The 13519-nt window shown below is 47.6% G+C and overlaps 1 protein-coding gene across 2 annotated transcripts in view; it reads left to right on the top strand.

The window, feature by feature from the left end:
- The first annotated feature begins 7200 nt into the window (after positions 1-7200).
- Positions 7201-13519, top strand: part of TRIM29 (tripartite motif containing 29) — a 26393-nt gene continuing 20074 nt past the window's right edge. Inside the window, exon 1 of one of the 2 annotated variants that reach the window (XM_031064454.1) lies at positions 7201-8322. In XM_031064454.1, coding sequence (XP_030920314.1) covers positions 7477-8322 — 846 coding nt within the window. In that variant the 5' untranslated portion in view covers positions 7201-7476. The remainder of the gene's footprint in view (positions 8323-13519) is intronic. The other variant, XM_014310823.2, reaches the window with a different exon arrangement.

The raw sequence follows: 13519 nt of genomic DNA, 5'->3' as shown, positions 1-13519 counted from the left end.
GAACTTGGAATGCAATCCATGAAATCCCTGATAGCAGCTACACCTCAGGAGCAAAGCTTTTTTGTGGAAATAAAACCTCTTTTTGAGCAGCCAGATCTCAATCAGTCAGTTCTGCCAGCTGCAGGATAAATAAAGCATAAATCAACAATTAAAAGAGCAGAATGTTTTGTAAGAATGTTTTGTAAGACTTCTACAGCCCCCTGAAAGCAGGAGATTCTATAAATAATCAATTTCACATAAATAATCTCCCTCTCTTGCAGCCTGCTTTGTTCCCAAAGATCCCAGAGCACTTCAGGCAGGCTGGAGCAGGGCAGAGGCTCCATCTCCCCGGTTTGAGTGGCAGAACTTGGAATGAAATCCATGAAATCCATGAAATCCATGAAATCCCAGAGTCAGAGCCTGGAAACTGCCACTGGCCCAAGGTGCCAAAGCAGATGGCAGGAAATCCCCAATGCTCCTTTTCCAGCCCAGAGGAGCCCAGCTTTGGAGCTGGTTTTAGTGCTGAGCCCAGCTTTGGAGCTGGTTTCAGAGCTGAGCAGAGCCTGAGAGGAGGTGGGGATGTTGGGTGTTGGCAAAGCCGTGGATTTTGGGGTCAGCTCTGGGGTTTTCTGGTGTCCCCCAAATGTTCTTCACCTCCTGGAAAAGCCTCCAGTGGGATCTGACTGCTGAGAAGGCTCAGAGGGGTGGGAGACAGGGCTGGGCTGGATTTGGGATTTCAGTGCTGAGCTGGATTTGGGGTTTTTGTGCTGAGCAGACCCTGAGAGGAGCAGCCAGCTCCACCCAGCCTCCCCCTCTGCACCAGGCCAAGCTCCAGTGAGAACCAGGTGGGAAAGAAAACAAAAACTCCAAACTCAACGACACAGAAACCAAATTAATCATCAAAGTGTGTGTGTGGGGGGATCCTTCCTGGCCTCAGCAGGCAGCCAGCAGAAGCCTTGAAATGCAGCTTTAATTAATTAATTATGAACAATGCGAGCGTGGTGCAACAAGCCCTGTGAGCACATGGAAGGCATGCAGGATCCCTGCACAGTTATGCAACTGAAAAAAAAAAATATTGAAAAGTTGTAAAAAAAATCAAAGTCTCTATTCTCAAAACCCCTCGGCCCCCAAAAATAAATAAATAAATAAATAAAAAACCAAACTAGTGAAATTAAAAAAAAACCCTAATCTCTCAAAAATAAAAAACCAATAATTTTTGAAAACGAAACAAAACATCCTTTTTAAAAAAAAACCCTAAAAGCAGCTCTAATCCATGCACAATAATAAAAGCACTACACATAAAAAAATTCACAATAACAAAAGTTCTCCAAACAATGTGTGACATAAAAACACAAAAAGTTTCAATTATATTTCCTAAAAATTAATACAAAATATAAATAAATATAAAAAACAATATTAAAAACCCCAAAATACCTATAATACAAAAAACCTCCTCTCCTTAATAAACTAAAAAGTAATTATCTAAAAAGAATAACTTAATTGAAAATATATAAAAATATAAAATATAGAAAAATATGTTAAAATAGAAAAATAGAAAAGATATTAAAGTATACAAATATATATAAAAATAAAAAATTATATTTAAAATATAAAAAATATATAAAAATGTATAAAAATAAAAGGTGGGAAGAAGAATAATATTTTGGAGAAATTTCATCTCTAAATTATGTGTGTATTCCTTTTTCCACAGCACGTGGAAGGCATGCAGGATCCTTGCAGTTTTGCCACGCGTTGATGGCTGCAGAATCCTGGGTTTTGGGGTCCCAGGCTGCTCCAAAGCCTGGCCTCTGCCCCTAGGGTGCTCCCCTAATTCCCAGATTAAGATTTTTAATGAGTAAAATCTAAATTTTTAACTAGTAAGATCTAGATTTTTAACGAGTAAGATCGAGATTTTTAATGAGTAAATTCACCCTTTTTGATCTGGCATTGCCCTTTAACGCAGACTCTCCTCTGTCTCTCCTCTGATTTAATGCTGAGCTGTGTTTTTCCCTTTTCCCGACTCAGCAGAAGCCCTGGGAAGGGGTTGTCCCCCAGGCTGCACAAATCCTCTGTGCTGTCACACCCTGGCACTGCTGTGCCTCACCCAGTATCGCTCTTACACAACAGGGCACTCGTGTCCTGCTGCCACTTCTGCCAATAATTAACGTTCCCCATGGTCCTGCTCATAGCCTGCAGGCCTGGTTTAAGCCCTGCCAGGGTGTTTGGCCTCTGTGCTACCCTGGAGGAGCTCCTTGGATGCTCACAGCACTCTAAAAGTCCAAATTTTGGCGTAGGAAGCCAAATCCTGAGCAGGACTTGACCAGAACTGAACGAAATTTATCCCCCAGATTACTGAACCCTGTTGGTTCAGCTTTCCTTCCCTTCATCCCCCAATCTGCAACACACAGCTGGTGGGCAAATCATCACAAACACCTGAGCTTCACTTTATGCCCTACAAATTGAGTCTGTCTTATCTAAATTGAGTCCATCTCAGATGAGTCCATCTCAGATAAGTTGAGTCCATCTCAGATGAGTCCATCTCAGATAAGTTGATTCTATCTCCTCTAAACTGAGTCCATCTTGTCTAAGTTGAGTCTATCTCACCTAAGTTGAATCCATCTCATCTGAGTCCATCTCATCTGAGTCCATCTCATCTAAATTGAGTCCATCTTGTCTAAATTGAGTCCATCTCCTCTAAGTAAGTTGAGTCCACCTCATGTAAGTTGAGTCCATCTCCTCTAAACTGAGTCCATCTCATTTGAGTCCATCTCATCGAAGTTAAGTCTATCTCATCTAAGTTGAGTCCATCTCACACAAACTCTGCAGGAAGGCTCCAGGGACACCTCCCTGTGGCTTTCCAGAGTTAAGAGTGTTCATAAAAAGTGCGGAGAGGGACTTTTTAGATGGGTAGAAAACAACAGAACAGTGGTTTTACACTAAATAAAGGAGGGCAGGGCTGGAACTGATGTTTGGAAAAATTCTTTACTGAGAGGGTGGTGAGCCACTCAGCTGTGGCTGCCCCTGGATCCCTGGAAGTGTCCAAGGCCAAGTTGGAGCAGCCTGGGATAGTGGAAGGTGTCCTGAACATGGCAGGGCTGGAATGAGATGGGATTTAAGGTCCCTTCCACCCCAAACCACGAAATCACAGCCCAGAGCGTGTGCAGAGCTGCCCTCTGTGCCAGGAGAGCCCCAGCGAGCCGGCTGCATGTGATCAGCAGGGAGCCCTGGCCTCGCTCTGCCAGCTCTGCTGTCACCCTGGGAGCTGCTGTCCTGCCCTGCCATTGCCCAGCGCTGCCCAGCTGGCAGCTGGGCTCATCTCTGAGCTCCCCAGCAGCAGGAACACCCCGGCTGCGCCTTGGTGTCGCATTTTCTGGGCCGGGGATTTACTCCATGTGAAGGTGGAAGAAATGAGAAAGGGCTGGAAGTATGCAGGATGTGCAAGGCTGTGTGGATTAGTGGGCACGGAGCAGCAATTACCAGGCAGGTTCCGTGCTCCTGCTTGGCTCAGAGTTGTTGTGAGAAGCAGGGCCAGTGAATCATGGGCTGGTTGAGCTAATTCTCCCTGACTCCCCATGACTTCATCACTCGCTGCTGTTTGAAAACCTGCTCTGGAGCCTGTCTAAAGGAGTGCCCCGGGGTTGGCTTAACTGTTTCTGGTCTATTTAGTTTGAAGTGGACCCAGTTTCTTTCACTTTTTCATCCTGGGGAGATTGGTTTTCTGTCACTACAGGACACGAAACGACTCGATGCGAACTCGCTGCTCCTTTCAAAATAAAAAAGGGACTTTTAATTTCTGACTCCAGCATTTAGAGATTTCCAAAAGTGCCAGTGGATTGGAGGGTGAAAGTGCCACCTCTCCAATGTTACTGGACAAACCAACAGTCCATCAGATTTCTCCTCCTCCAGAAAAGAATGCAAAACAGTAAGTTATTTACATAGTGAAAAAGTTTGTTACAAGAATGTAAACATCAGAAGTCTTAGAAAAACTTAAAAAATCAGGGCAACAGGTTTTCCGACACCAACCGTGTGCAGCGATGTTGCAGAGTGGAAATGATTTAATAAAACACCCAAACTTTCTGGTACAGCGACAACAAAATGAAATTCTAAACAACCAACAGCAGCATCATGAGGTAGTCACAAAAAAGAGCAAGGATTTAGAGGGGTCACAACCATGAAAAATAAGAGAATGCAAAAGATAAAAAATAAGAGAAAGCCAAAAGGCTACACAGCGATTTCAGGGGCAAAAAAAACTTTCATTTTGCTGAAAAATTTGCCAGCTCCCCAGTGCATGCCTCAGTTTCCCTAATTGCTACGTGGGGTTACCAGCCCAGACCTATTTTGCAAAGGTGTTGTCAGGTTTAATTTGCGAACCTTTGAAAAGCTCTGCCGAGTGCTGGAGATGAAAGGCCCTGCAGATGCCACTCGTGGGTGTGTGCTCTGAGTCACAGGCACAGCCAGGGCCCTGGGTGCTGGGACAGGGGACACTTGTCCTGAGCAAAAATCCCGAGGGATGCTCCTGCAAAAATGAACTCACGCTGGAGGCAGCAGGAGCCACCTCTGGGAGCGGCAGAGATAAGGAGATGGCCAGGCTGGGCTGTGTTTTGGCTCCTAAATTGCCTGGAAAATGTGTGTGTGCACAAATTGGCCCCTGGAATGCGAGGTCCCCAACGCAAGGAGGACGTGGAAGTGTTGGAGCAGGCCCAGAGTGAAGAATTTCTTCCAAACATCTGTTCCAGCCCTGCCCTCCTTTATTTGGTGTAAAACCACTGTCCTGTTGTTTTCTACCCATCTAAAAAGTCCCTCTCCGCACTTCTTATAAACCCTTTTAACACTGGAAAGCCACAGGGAGGTGTTCCTGGAGCCTTCCTGCAGAGTTTGTGTGAGATGGTTGATAAAGGGGCTGGAGACAGGCTGAGAGGTGGGAATGTTGAGGCTGGAGAAGAAAATGTTGTGTGGAAACCTCAGAGCACCTGGAATGTGAGCTCCCCAGCACAAGGAGGACATGGAAGTCTTGGAGCAGGTCCAGAAGAGGCCATGAGGTTGATAAAAGGACTGGAGACAGGCTCAGAGGTGGGAATGCTCAGGCTGGAGAAGGGAAGGTTGTGTGGAGACCTCGGAGCACCTCCCAGGATCTGCAGGGGAAGCTGGTGAGGGACTCTGGATCAGGAACTGGAAGAGGGGAAATGGATTCATACTGCAAGAGGGGAAATTTGGGTTGGATGTTGGGCAGGAATTGTTCCTGGCAGGGTGGGCAGGCCCTGGCACAGGATGCCCAGAGCAGCTGGACCTGCCCCTGGATCTCTGGCAGTGCCCAAGGCCAGGCTGGAGCACCTGGGACAGTGGAAGGTGTCCCTGCTGTGGCACTGGATGGGCTTCAAGGTCCCTTCCAACCCATCCCGTGATTCTGGGATTTATCTGCATTTACATCAGCAAAACCAAGATCTAAAAACTCAATCCTTAACCTTTTATCTGCCTTACCCACCCTAAAATCTTACCAAAGCATCAGGAAAACAAACCAAGGCCACCTTTGTCCAAGCCAGACCTCTTCCTTGGGATGTTTTTTGCTCCTCAAGGATTAACCTTGGCTGGAGCAGCTCTGCTGAGTCTCCTCAGTACACGTGAGAACAGGAGCCTCCACCCTGAAGTATTTTTAATTACTTGGAGACTTACAGGATTGTTGATGTTCTAAAGAACAGCTCAGCCCAGCAAGCCAGGGGGAAAGAAATGCATTGATGTCAGTCAAATTCTTCCTTTATGAAATCGGGTCTTAAAAAACGGCATTGCCCTTTCCTGGGCTGGGGAATGAATTCTGACTCATGAAAGGCTGTGGGCCTATTAATAAAAAATTATTAATGAAAGAAATTCCCTTTCCCAACGACTACTACCCAAAAAAATGCAGAACGCTGAGGCATTTTTCATAAAGAGAGAGTTGTGAAGAAATGCCTTTGAGCATGTCTATGAGCCAGGGGCGCAGAAAAAGAATTTCACTTTCTTTTTCTCTCATTTTGCACAGACAAGATCTTTAAAAATTACATTTGTAAGACAGGTTCTTTCCTTCTCCTGTCAGATACAGAATTTATGCTGTTCCTGCTTTGCCTCTGTTTCCTCCACACCTTAAAAAAAAGCTGGAAAATGCAGAGCTGGATTTTTACTCAAATCCCTTCCAACAGGGGGTTCCTGGTGGATGTTTAAGGACATTTTTTTTACAGGTAAAAATCACCTTCTCCAGCAGCGCCACCAGGGCGTTCTGAGAAAACTCAATTAAGCACAAATCTCTGGCGTGGTTAATTTGCACCCTGGGCATTCATCTCAGAGAAATCTCACTGAAATTCCGAGTATAATCTGAAGGGATGTGAAAGGAAGATCAGCCTCATCCTTTAGAAGTCACTGGAATCCACCAGTGCTCATAAAGAGCTTTTTTTCTCCTGAAACCATCTGTGATTCCAACAAATGAACATTTCCCAGGAATTCAGCTGCTGGAGACAGATAAATTTAATTTTTTTTTTCACTTCTATTCTCTGGCAAGAGATATTTTGACCATCTAAGCTGCACAATGGCTCCTCTTCCAGGTATGTTCCAGTTCTGAGGGCATTTACGGGAAGAGCTACACAGGATACACCTGAACCTTCATCTCAGAGCACACAGTGGGGGTTTTATTTCACCACTCATCTTTTGCAGGTTGCCTGGCCTGTGGGAAAAGCAGGGCCAGCCAATTTTTACCTGTTCTGAACTGTGGCTGCGTTATTTCCAGGTCTAGATGGACAGACCTTGCACAAACCCAAAATAAAACCAAAATAAAGATAATAGGGCCATTTAAACCCAGTATTAACCATTAATTTCTCCTCCCTCCTGAACGCAGCAAGCCCCGGGGGGAGCCTGCATGAAGAATGCTTTATTCTAGGCGTTCATTTTAATTACAACCCTAATTATTTTGGTGCACGGCTATGACCCAGTTAACAAACCCACCTTGGGCATCTCATGGGCTCCCTGACCCTGCCCATCTCTGCAAGGAGGGAACCAAATTATTTTTGAAACAAGTGGTGGAACTGGTTGCTACATCTTAATGAAAATGACTTTTTTCTTTTTTTTTTCTTTTCTCTTCTTTCTTCTCTTTTTTTTTTTTTTTTAAAGGAGACATTTCTATGTATATAAACAGCCCTTCCTCCCCAACCTGGTTAGACAAGAATGTTCCTGGGTGTGGACTGCCTTGTATAATTAACTGCACAGCTGGAGCTCTTCTGATCCCTCCACGTCTGCTCCTTCCTTTCCTCCTTTCTTTCCCCCTGCATCCACCTGGGCGCGATCCGGGCGCGCTGCTCCTCCTCGGGAGCTCGGGCTGCATCACCGGGGCAGGAAGGTTCCCCGAATTCAGCATTCCAGAGCCATTCCTGGCTGGGAGCAGCACCAGGCAGAGCCTGCCTGCCTTGGAGGGGGCTGAGAGCCGGGAGCTGGAGCAGAGAGCGAGCAGAGAAACCCCTAAAAAGCCCTGTTTAGGCCATGGAAACGGGGAGTGCAGCCAGGACAAACGGCACCGCCAGCAAGCCCGAGGACGTGAAGAGCCCAACTACCCCCAAAAAAGAAGAGGAGGCCAAGAAGGCCACGAGCCCTGGCGGAGGCGAGAAAGAAGCTATAAAAGGCACGGGCGGCGCTGCGTTGGAGACAGGGCAGATCAAGAGCTCCCTCTTCTCTGGGAGTGACTGGAAGAGGCCCATCATTCAGTTTGTGGAGTCATCCGACGAGAAGAGGTCAACCTACTTCAGCATGGACTCGGCCGACTCCAAGAAGATGCAGTTCAACAGCGGCCAGATCGGAGACATGAGGAGACCAGGCCTCAACTTCCCGGAGAAGGGCGACCTCAGGAAGTCCCTGTTCTCCTTGGATTCCAAAAAGAGCTTCCTGCCCGCTGACGGGGAAGGGAGGAAGTCCCTGTTCTCCACGGGGGACCTGAAGAAATCCTCCCTGCCCCTGGTGGAGACGGGGGACCTGAGGAGACCCTTCAACAAGGCCGAGCGAGCGGCGGGCTCGCGGCCCCGCGTGAAGCTGGAGGACGTTCTCTGCGACTCCTGCATCGACAACAAGCAGAAGGCTGTCAAGTCCTGCCTGGTGTGCCAGGCCTCCTTCTGCGAGCTGCACCTCAAGCCCCACCTGGAGGGAGCGGCGTTCCGGGACCACCAGCTGCTGGACCCCATCAGGGACTTCGAAGCCAGAAAGTGCCCCGTGCATGGCAAGACCATGGAGCTGTTCTGCCAGACAGACCAGATGTGCATCTGCTACCTCTGCATGTTCCAGGAGCACAAGAACCACAGCACGGTGACAGTGGAGATCGAGAAGGCGGGCAAAGAGGTAATTTTATTCTCCTTTCATTCCTCCTTTCATTCCTCCTTTCATTCCTTAAGCTCCCAGCAGCCTGCAGATGTCACAGCACAGCCTTTGCTCCCCTGCTCCCAGGTCATTTTTGGGGTGGAATCCTGGATGCAGTGGTGCTGGTGGGAAGTGTTTAGTGGATACTGATATTTCCTGACTGCTGGTGGGAAGTGTTTAGTGGATACTGATATTTCCTGGCTGCTGTTTCCATGGGATTGGTGTTCTCCTGATCCTGGCTGCAGCAGCACAGAGCTGGGGTTGGGCTCCAAGCTGCATTTAGGGATGGAGAGCCTGGCTGCCAGCACACCTGACTTCTAGCAGAGGCTGAATCAAAGCCCTAAATGCCAAGGTTTTAAAATTTTTCTTGAGTTTTGACAGTGTTTGTGTGGTGTTGCCCACAGAAAGGTGGGCACTGCTCAGGGTCAGCACCTCCAGAATGCAAATTGTCAAATCAGCGGCTGCTAAAGTTACTCATGGGTACTAATAACTATTGAAAATTGCTATCTCAGCTCATTAGAGTGAGATTAGGTTTTGTTGTTTTTTTTTTTTTTCTTTTCTGTTGAGCCACACCTATGGAAAAAATCTTTTGAAGTTTAGATGGAGGAAAAAAAAAACAAACCCTGGTGCAAGCACAAAACCTGATCATTTCCCCTGAAGTGTTACTACAACAGGTTCAGAGGATGGACATCCAGGGAGATTTCACTAATGAAATGTCTTTTACCTTTGTTTGCTCAAAGCTTCCTGTTGTTTGCTTTCTGGGTGGATGAGGAGGATTTCACTTGTTCTAGCAAAAAAACCAGGGTCTCACCACGTTTGTTGCTGCACATCCCCGTGGTAAAAGGAAGAAACTTTCTAAGCAGACAGGACAGGGGAGATGCCAATAAAGAGAGTTGTAAAATATTAATTACATAAAACAAGGTGCCTGGAGTCACACAGTCAGAAGCAGGAAGGGCACTAAGATCTCCTAAACCCCAAACCAGTGCTGTGATGTGGTGACCAGGCAGACACAGGTACCTGCTGTGCGAAATCCTTGAGTTCCCTTCATGGGAAGAACAATTCTACTCTTCCCAAGGAGCTGGGAAGATTTACCTCATCAGGCTGAAAGAGCATCTTGTGTAGAGCTTATCTCTGGCTTCTCTGGTCTTTTCTTGCCATGTCATCTCCAGCTGGCAGCCCTGCTGAAACCAGACAAAGCCTTTTCCCCGTCTCAGACAGCCTTTCCCAAATTCCTGCAGGGCTGCCAGCCTGCTGTTTGTTCCATAATTGCCTGTCCTCGTGGTTTTGATGTCAGCCCTGACATAAAGCTGTGCCTGGTGTCTGCCAAGGTGTCCGATTCCTGCCTGGAACGAGGTGAGCAGCTGCTTCCTGAGGAAGCAAAGCTGCTCAGATCCTTCCTCCTGTGGCTGGAGACACCTCCAGCACCTTGATTTTAAAGGCACAGCCATGCATGAGCAGAGAATGGGATTTAAATGCTGTTTGATTCCTGTCTCTGAGTCCTTGTGCCACCTTCAGCTCTGCTGCTACTCAGCCTAGAGGATTTAGGATTTATCAACATGAATCATGCCCATGTGTGAGTTTCTCCTGACAGAGTTTGATCGTGTTGTAACTCGAGCGAGCATTCACTCAGACAAAAACAATTAGCAGCAAAGCTGTTGCCTACAAATGTTTGTTCCCACCCCTGGTTTATTCACCAGAGGTGGAGCCTCAGCAGGAGCCACAAAGAGCAATGAATATTTCCAAGCCCCTGGTGTGTGACACCTCTCCTTATCACATCAGCCCAGCTGGAATTTGTGACCACAAACTGGGAGGGCGCCTGGTGCTGCTGCCCTTTTGGAAGGGAGAAGCCACAACCTCACACCAGGTCACCCTATCCCTGCCCTGTTCTCCCAGCCTGGCATCCCAGCAGCTCCAGAGGAGCTTTAAAACCTCCAGATCCATCCTGCCACTGGAACAAAGCTGTGTCCTGACAGAGCTTGTTCACTTTAAAACCTCCAAATCTTGTGCCACTGAAGTGCTGACCAGAGCAAAGCTGTGTCCTGACAGAGCCTTTCACACCTTGCTGGGTGTCCAGAATTTATCTGCGAGGATTTCCTCATCCCTGGCTGCTGTGTGGCTCCAGAACTGGGGAGGGTTCCAGAACTGGGGTTTGTTTTGCTGCACTGCCAACCTGGGAGCTCGGTGATTTGGTGGCACAAAAGTGTCACAGAATAAGCTTGGTTTAGGTGCATCTGCCCTTCGGGTCTGCAGAATTAATGCAGATTTCAGCCTGGCTTTGCTGTAGGGAGGAGAGGGGCTGCGCTTTAGAGCTGGGAAAGGAATTAGGAAACGCTGCTTGTCTCACGGAGCAGACAGAGGAGAGGAATGCAAACAAGCCAGAACAGACACCTATAGTTAGGGCAGTGCAAAGGCTGATATCTCTGTCCCAGACAGAGAACACAGCAGCATCTTCCACTTTTCAGGAGCCTGGGGTGAGAGTCACTCACCCCCTGGTCCTGCTGAGCAGACACAAGTGAGAGAAAGGCAAAGGGACTCAGACACAGACATTGTCCTGACTTCCCACCCAGTGCTATTTGCCTATTTTACCCAGCAAACCTTTAATGCTCTCCCCAGATCCACTTTGCATTCATTTCCTGCTGCAGGTTTAAAGGAAAAGTAACAGTTTGCACCAGAACCAGTACAAAAAAAACCAAAACAAGCCAGGAAAAAAAAAAATCTGTGAGGCTGGGGAATAACAACTCACACCTGAAAAGTGAGAATGCTCCACAGCTGCTTGTACAGGCCAATAAAGCCCTGATTTATCAGCAAAGCCCCCCCTTGGAGCCAGCATCCTTCATTCTGAAAGGGGATCCTTCATCCCAAACCTGTTTTACAGGGCTGCTCTCCAAAGGAGACAGCTTCACCTCTGCCTGCCAGTCCCAGAGCTGGAAATAACCTGGCATTGCCTTCCAGCTCCAGCCTTGGTGCTCAGCATGCCAGGTCAGCTCTGCTGAAAAACCACTTTGATCTGGTTGTTTTTCGCTCTAATTCTTTATCTTTTAAAGCAAAGTTCGCTGTGGGTACGGGAAGGGGAGCTGGGTGTTCCTCCTTCCCACAGAGCTGCTTTGAAAAGGGTTTTTTTTTACAAAGGCTGAGCCAGGCTTTGAAGAAAACCATCCGCAGAGATGGATCCAGAGGGGTTCCCATCCCTGCATCACTGTCACTGAGCAGAGAGCAAACAAAATTAAACCTTGGAAGGGCTTGGGGGCCTTCAGTGTGGCTGTGAGGTTTTACCCACACCAGCTCTGTGGACACAGCTCAAAATAGATGTTCTGTCCCCAGAGTTTCCTGCAGGAAGGACAACTCTTCCCAGCTGGAAATCAGAGTAAATTTGTCTGTTTGCCTGAATTCTGCATTAATCCTCTGTGCTGAGGACAGAATCCAGGCAAAATCCACTTGTTTGCAAGCAAGGAATTCTCTCCAAGGACTCAGCTTTTCCAGTGGCATTTTAGGGGATGCTGGCAGAGCTTTCAGGGGTTTCAGCCCTCTCTGCTTAACAGAAACTGGGATGGGAAAATGCAGTTGTGCCCCCAGCCGGAATCATGTCCCAAACATCCCCCTGAGTTTCCTGGCCCTGCACTGGGACAATGAGCTGGAGCAGCACTTGTGCAGCTCTGCCTTGGTTAATTAGCAGAGCTCTGCCAGGCTGGGGACACAGGGCTGTTCCCAGGGTGCTCAGGGCATGATGCTGCTTGTGCTGCTGCTGCCTCCTTGCACAAAGCACTTGCATCATCGTGCTCTGTAATCTCCCATCTGCAGCTCCTCCACAGCACCAGGGCTGGGTTCAGCTCCTTGGATGTACACTCTGAACTTTCACTGAAGCCTCTTAGCTGCCCTAATTAGCTGAGGCTCTAATAGGGGATCCAATCTGAGCGTGCAGGTTCTCAGTGCCTTCATTTCTCAGCTTGCTGTGCTCAAAAAATTGTCCAAATCTGGATTTCCTGGCTTTTCCCCCACTGTTCCTGTTATTTCTGCTCTGGAGGGACCCCCACCATGGGGCTGTTGCTGTTTTATCTCTCATTAGCATCTCCTGAACCCCAAATCCTCCAATAGATTTGTTCTAGAGGGTCCATCAAGGATTTCTGACCTTGGAAAATCTGAGAAATGTGAAGACAGATGGGAGTTTTCTCTTGGGGAGTGAAGCTGTGGCACTGCCTGTCCCTAACCCCTGTGGCCCCCATTCCGTGACTGTTTATCTGTGATACACATGGGCAGCCAAAGCAACCTTCCAAACAGAAAAAAAGGTCTTAAATCCATCAGGAAATCACCTCCTGACCCCTTGGTGTTGTGCTCCACCTCCAGAGCACCCTTCCTGAACCCTTCTGCCCGTGCCACCAGTTTTTCCACAATTCCAGACTCTCCCTGCACCTCTTTAACATTTTTTCCTATGTTTAGGGTATTTTTTTTGGTAGTATTTATGAAATTTCATGCACTAATTTATGTAATTTCAGCACACCTCCCTTCACCTCCCCTGCCCCTGCTGCAGTCTGTGCTGGTGTTTCCCCTTTGCCAGATCTGGCTGAGTGTGGGATTTGCATCCTGGCCATTGGGACCATCTCTGTAATTTCCATTTGCAAGTCATAAACCTGCTCCAAATTGCTGCGTGCCTCTGCTCTTAAGTGGCTGTTCCATCCCACACCACCTTTCTGGGGGGTGTTTGAACTGCTGGGAGTCACGAGCACTTTTACAAATCATACTTCCCAAAATTCCTTGGAGACCCATCCTAATTAAAAAGGACCATAAAAGCATAATATTGTTATCACCACCTTCCAGCCATCACCTGATTTTTTTTTTCCTGTCATTTTCTCTGCAAATCCCTTGAGTTTGGGAGTGTCTACGTGGCTGTGAAAGTTCTGCTCTTCCCCAAAAAATTCCTCCCAGTCTTTCTGTGTAGGATTTTACTCCCATTCTTATAAGGATGTCCTGATTTTTGGGGATGAGGAGGGAAATAATTGCTCTGGGGATGAGCTTTTCACTTCACAAGGAATCAATGCCACCTGGATGCAGCTCTGTGGCTCAAGGAAATCCCTGGAATTTGGGTGTAATTTCTCACATTGGTTAATGCAGTGGATAAATGGATCTAAACCGTTTTCATCTCATTGCATTTCCCTGCTGTGCAGAGTCCCCATGCACAGGACAT

Source organism: Geospiza fortis, unplaced genomic scaffold (assembly GCF_000277835.1).
Source record: "Geospiza fortis unplaced genomic scaffold, GeoFor_1.0 scaffold110, whole genome shotgun sequence".
Taxonomy (NCBI): domain Eukaryota; kingdom Metazoa; phylum Chordata; class Aves; order Passeriformes; family Thraupidae; genus Geospiza; species Geospiza fortis.
Note: the sequence above shows the minus strand (reverse complement) of the source record. Positions and strands in the feature narration are given on the sequence as shown.